A 6,877-nucleotide genomic window follows, 5' to 3' on the forward strand; every position below is an offset into this window, starting at 1 on the left:
AACGTAGTGTTGTAATTGTGTTTCCTGGCCTAATGTAAATAAAATATGTGACCTTTTTTAGTTTGCGAGGTTATGTATATTCGGTGTTTTACTCTGTACCTATTAAACATAGCATTTCGTCATCATGTAAAAAAAATATGTAGTCTTTGAGAATATAGCAAATAACTTTGCAATACATGTAGTATTAATAATTGTATGTAATATTTATGCTAACAACTTTCGAAGGGAGGCTTGTCTTACAACATGATCAAAATCTTACCATGTGATTGCTTACCGACACGCATGCGGGAGAATCATAATTAGCATACGTTAATAAGGAAATAATATAATGATGAACAAATAACTGCTATGGAAAGGGATAAAACGATTTTGTGTTCATTCCTTATTTGGGAGTGGATTAGTAAGCTTTTCTCCTAAAATTATCTATCGCTGTAAGCCAAAGTTAAGAGCTTAGAAAAATTTTCCAACTAAAAAGATTTTTAAAGAAAACAACTAACTAATGGGCGCACGGATGCAATATCGTATACAGAGTACTAACTAACTTTATTATATATAGAAATTATGCTAATAAATAACTAACTAAATAAATATGTGAATCGTAAATTTTAGAAATACCTCTTTACTCATAGTTGGTACATAATTCCAAAGCTATCATCACCGTATCAAACTATCATTAAACCTGCAAATAATTTGACACGATTAAATTCAAGTAATGATAAATCAAATAAAAAACACATTCAAAGACATCGAGATATTACACACACAAATCCATAACAACCATCACTATAAATAAAATAATAACACATCCATTTATTATTAAAAAAAAAGCTATTGTATAAGATACGGAGTAATAGTAAAAATAGTGTTTAGAAACTACATGCGTAGCAATTTGGAAGAGGGCATTGAGCATATATATACAGAAATTGTCTTAGAGTTTGATTGCACTAAGGTTGCTGGTAGTAGAGTTTTACGTTATTTTCGTCTCCAATACATCGATAGTATTATATTTATATTATATTTAATCATTAAGCTTTTTATATTATTTTTTAATTGTAAAGTCTTTTGTGAAAGTTAGAGTCTCTAGAATTGCTCGGAAAAAGCTTCCTTTATTAATATAGATAGATAGATAGATATATATAGATAGATATATAGATATAGATTCTTTGTATACTTGAAACTTTTAGTCTCATGTTACTCGATACTCCATTATTTTATTGCTTTACTTTACGTCGATTTTGTTGTTAGCTAAATTGATTTTTTTACAAGAATATTCAGATCAAACAAGCAGAAAGCACTTGAGGAAAGGTTAACAAACGATTGAAGAAATTATACTCAAAAGTTATTATAATCTATGTTGTGAGATTTAATTTTTCGTTTTACGACTTCGATCGATTCCTATAGTGTGCTTTACTTAATCAGCCCCGTTTTATTAAGGCTGCAAAACATCGTATTATTAGTTACTTCATATGGTGGTGATAGGCCGTATAATTATTATTGTTTCTCTTATAATCATGTCTTTATTTAATGTACTTGTACATTCTCATGTTTACGAGTACCAGGTTTGAAGCTATACGGAAAACACCAAAACAATGTTTTTGACAAAGAGAGAAGCATGGCGTCATAAGTCCTAATAAACAAGTTGAGGATTTAGGTCTCTGGACTTGGTGGTAGAGATATATCCTTTGTTTGTTGGGTTATTTGCTTATAATTGTCACTAATGTTTTTATTTTGAAGCCATTAATGAGGTTTTTTGCTATACTATATTTGCAACAATTTTTTTTTTTTTTTTGACAACAATGAACACCTTATATTAAAAGACAAGCAAATACAACAAGGTTAGCCTGTTGCCAGGCTTACAGACCATAAAGGGTGTAGTACAAACAAAGTACGGATCCGAAAGACAGTGCCGTCAAGATGGTGGTACTGGCAATTTGTTTGCCAGAACGGAGGATAATTTTCGACATGAAATACGAAAGGTAACGTGGCTATAATTCTTCTGTTGAGCATACTGCATAGCCAGAATGAGTAGACGTGCGGATGCAACAAACAACGATCGCGCCCGAATTGTGTTAGAAATTGAGTCATCCAACGCAGAATCCAAAATAATACCAGTGAAGCACTGTAATGTCACATCTTGCTGGATTGAGAGTGAAATGTAAACAACCTGGTCGCTTTGAGGATTGCAAATTCCTGCCATTTTGATAGGAGGAAGACAAACAGCATTCGATTCAAAAGATGACCTAATTAGTCGTAGCTGAGAAGTGGAACTTACCAGACTACCAATAAGATGGTAAATGGCTGCAGGCTCGACGGGACGATTTTGGAAAACGACTAAATTCCGAGAGTTCCATATTGCACGGAGAATACAACAAAAATATATCAAGCCGGAGTCCTTGTGCAATCCAAAGTCTTGACGTGCAAGATACGTTAAAAAATTCGCAATCCATGTAAGAAAGGGAGTGAAAGGATTCGCCATGGGATTAATACCGAGCCAGGACGATTTCCATAAGTGCTGTGCTATCGAACACGATCTAAAAAGGTGATCCATTGACTCATGTGAAGAGTGGCAAAGGTGACATTCTTGTGCCACATTCAAACCTCGTGATAACAAGTTTACATTAGTGGGTAAAATATTGTGCGCCATTTTCCAAAGAAGGATCGATAACTTGCGCGAGAGCGTCTTTTTCCAGACAATGTTCCAAGGAAACTGGTGCAGCCTAGAACGAGCTGAAGAAGCAGCTGGAGTTTGTGACCAAAGAAGAAAATATCCCGACTTAGCTGTATAAGCACCATCCTCAGTAAACTTCCAATAAATAAAGTCGTCAATATCAGGGGCTGGAGGTTCCATAACAATGATGTCCTTAGTAGTTTTAGAAGCAAAATAACGGTAGAGCATGGTTGGATTCCAGTCCCCCGAATCCAAGATAAAAGATGGTAAAGGCGGTAGTGTCTCTGGAATGGGTGTATTGATAGTTGGTAGTTCTCCATTCACCCATCGACTTGACCAAATATCAACTAACTTACCACTACCCACTTTCCAACAAATGGCGTCTTTTGTCAAATCCACTGCATGGCAAATACCATTCCATGCATAAGATACATTCGAAACCACCGACCTAGAGCTCGGAATAGGCAGATCCTTCCGATATTTAGCATTCCAAAATTTGCAAAATTTGTCTACTGGTGATCCCTTCAATTATTTCGGATTCTCAGCAAGCGTTTGTCCCGGGTCGTCTTATGTCTGACCGTTGCCTTGTTGCGCATGAGATACTGCATTACATCAACAAAACAAAAAGGGGTACTAATTGTTATGCGGTGCTGAAATTGGATATGAGCAAGGCTTTTGACCGTGTGTCTTGGCACTTCCTTATGGCTGTAATGAGACATATGGGTTTTCCCACACAGTGGCGCAATCTTATTTGGGAATGCATCTCAACGGTTTCTTATCGGATACTCATAAATGGCACACCTTCTCAAGCTCTGCATCCTACTTCTGGTTTGCGGCAGGGAGATCCTATTTCTCCTTATTTGTTTATTATATGTATGGAAGTCTTATCAAGACAGCTTGCCAGGGCAGAAAGACTGAAATATTTCACTGGAATAAAGATCTCATATTTTTAGCCTCGTCTATTCTTTTAGCCTCTCTTAATCATATTTTGTCTTGTGTTCCTATTCCACATGCTGTATGCCGTAAAATCGACGCTTTGATTGTCGCTTTCTGGTGGCGTAATGATTGGAACAAAAATACAATTCACTGGCTTCGTCGAGAGGTTCTGCAATCTCCCAGGGAATATGGTGGACTTGGTATTAAGAATACTTTCTTGCTCAATCAATCCTTACTCCTCAAAAATTTCTGGCGTATCACTTCACGACCGACTACTTTACTTGCAAAATTTGCAACAATTAGCTATATAGGTTAATGTTTTAGTCGGTATTTGATTTTCTAATTCGACATTATGATAATTTAGAGTTGCTCCGCTCCGTTGAATTTCATACGGTTGATTAAAATATACCCTCGCATATATTGAACATTATTAATTCAACATTTCAACTGAATAAAAGGAGTAAGTGATACTTTGTACTACTATTCTATCAAGTCGCCCTGATGCCTTAAAAAAGGAGATGGTCTTATTATATGTTAGGATGATGATTTGAGCTTTTATGGTGAATATTAAGTAACTAAGTTGCTGAAAACAGCGGATGATATGCATCCATAAAGATTTCCATGGTACTTGATAAGACTAACCAGATGATCTTGGAAAATTCTGAATTTTTGTGACAATTAAGTTCTAATAGTAAACTGAAACTCTACCAAATCTCATGAATTTTGAGGGACTCTAAGTATTTTTAATATTGACTGAAACAGCCTGAAATTCTGAGATTGCAGACAACAGACTCAGTTTGAGTTATAGGACTTGTTTGTGTAATGAAATGATATAGTCAAGACCTTAAATTTCCACAGAAGATTCACAGGAAATTCAAGACATTAACTTAACAAATTTTAGACTCAAATCCACAGTGAACACAGGATTAAAGCTTAAACTTTGCTCAACACAATTAAACTGAACCATAGACAGGTACAGGTTCAACTTAATGGTGTCAAACTAACTTTGATCAATTAACCACAGAGATCACAGGTTAATTATTAGGCCAGGGTTCCAAACTATACAGTTTAACACAAGTTTGAAAGAAATGAGAGAAGTCTCAAAGGCTAATTTTTCATTCAAAATAATCTGCTTTCATGAGTTGAGACATAAGTCCTTATATAGGCCTTGTCTTTGAGTTACAGCTCGAAACCTAACAATCCAAGGGCCAAGATTTAACCTAAGATGAGTACAAACTGTCTTAAATATATTACAAGCTGGAAATAAAATTACTAGGTGAAAATTAAACAACAATGGGTAAAAAACAGACTGAATAAAGCATGGAATGCTGTCCTTGTCAGTTGTCTCCTTGTGCACAGGTTACTGTTGCATTGGCTGCTAGCAAAGTCAAGGCTTTTTTTATCCTTTCCACGGCAGGCTTTTGAGGAGAAAAGGAGCAGTGGTGCTTCTGGGACAGTCCCACAAATGTCTCACCCAAAAATAGAAAGTTTGCTTTATGCTTTATCAACTCTTCTCAGCAGCATGTGACTGATTCCTTGCTTGTTTTATGTGCTGTTTTTCCTTTGCTTTTCCTTGGCTGATCTTGGATGCATGAGACTCTTGATAGACTTAGTTGAGACCTACTCCAGCTGGCCATATAGGCAGCTGAAAGCTGGACCTGGTGAACCTCTTTACAGGTTGAGTTGGGAGTGGATCATTGGATATTGCTTGGACTTGGTCTGTGGCCTGGTCAGGGTTGGGAGCCTGATCCAGCTCATGCTGTAGCCTCCCCTTCTTGAAAAGCGCTTGACCTCAAGCCTGGTCCCTCTTCATGTGGACATGGGCCACAGGTCGGTCTATGGATTTGGGCCACCTACCGATCTGCGGTTACGGGCCACCTGCACGCTAAGCCAATCTATGGACATGCAACGGTCTAGGAAGCCACGCTTGGTGGCGTTGAAATGCTTTCGACCGGATCATTTTAGATCGGTCGGTTTCGTCTCGATAAAGGTCTCGAAACGATTAGAGATGTTCGGAGTCGCCACCAAGAAATTATGGGATGCCTGGAACCCGTTCGAAATCCACTTTATACCTCGGTCAAACAAAGCACAAAGCAGTGTTTGGCATAGGTACTAAAGATAAGGACTCGTCCCCCTTTTAGCATTCTATGCCTAAATGACTCTCGTGCGCCCTGGATAAGGCCATCCACTATCCAAAGGTTCTGAGTAAGGGGTGAGGGTACGCATTGGGAAGCCCTTTAATCGGACACCCAATCTCGTCCGCGTTAGCGGCCTTTACTGATCGATCGTGGTTGTTTAAGTGCAAAAGTTGATAAAACGGTGTAAATGCATGAATGCACATCCAAAAGTGTTAACCTAACATGTGAGGTTTCTAAGTCGGTTTGTTAATCCAAATATCAAGCATAAGATGTCAAGTTGGATTTAGATTGATTTATATGTGAAAACGGAAATTAAACATCCATTTACCAAGTTCGGGTTATGATGCTTAACACGATCCATTTATTGAAAAAGGGTGTCAAATGACAAAGTGGAAAAAACGTAAACTTGTCAATCTGATCCGTCACGTATTCGGATAGACCGTAATCGGGATCGTCCTAGACAAGTACCAAAATAGGACAGAACAGTGCCAGGCAACCCTATTAAGGCGCGAGCCTATTGGCGAGATAAAGGGCTCTGCCTTGGTTTTGAAAGATGGAAACAGACGGCCGCTTGGGGCGCGAGCCATGAGCCGACCTAAGGAGGCGTCTCCTGGTTCTTGAAAAGGTTATTTAAAACCGTATTTATGATGAAAGATTTGCAAATGTTGTTTGCATGACTCAGAATAATTACTATTATGTTAGTAATATTCGTTGTCGGATTTGCATGTTTGAAAAGTATAGTTCACAAACAAAAATGTAAAATATTTGATTTGAACTAATCATGTTAAGTTCATTTCTTTGTAATTAGTCAAGTTAATCATCATACTCGGATTAAACCGACATGGTATAAAGAACCAATGATGATTATGGATTATGTCTAATATATTTACAACTGTAAATAAATGAGAAAAATGGTAAATAAAAGAAAAGGGTGTTAAAATACCCATTAAAATATAATTAACCATAATATCATCGAGTCACGGATTAAACCGTCAGGGTATAAAGAACCAAGGATGATTTTTATAATGGTCAAAATATGTTTATCATAAAGATGAATTAGAATGGTAAATAAAAGAAGAGAATTTCTTTTAAAATGTAATTAACCAATTAATATCACCGAGTCACGGATTTAACC

The 6,877-nt window shown here is 37.0% G+C and overlaps 1 protein-coding gene across 1 annotated transcript; it reads right to left on the reverse strand.

The window, feature by feature from the left end:
* Positions 1–1,909: 1,909 nt before the first annotated feature.
* LOC141637316 (uncharacterized) lies at positions 1,910–2,896 on the reverse strand. Its single transcript, XM_074446874.1, has one exon. It carries the CDS (start codon positions 2,894–2,896, stop codon positions 1,910–1,912), a length of 987 nt encoding a protein of 328 aa, XP_074302975.1.
* Positions 2,897–6,877: the final 3,981 nt, after the last annotated feature.

This window comes from Silene latifolia, unplaced genomic scaffold (assembly GCF_048544455.1).
Source record: "Silene latifolia isolate original U9 population unplaced genomic scaffold, ASM4854445v1 chrun_scaffold_16, whole genome shotgun sequence".
Lineage (NCBI taxonomy): Eukaryota > Viridiplantae > Streptophyta > Magnoliopsida > Caryophyllales > Caryophyllaceae > Silene > Silene latifolia.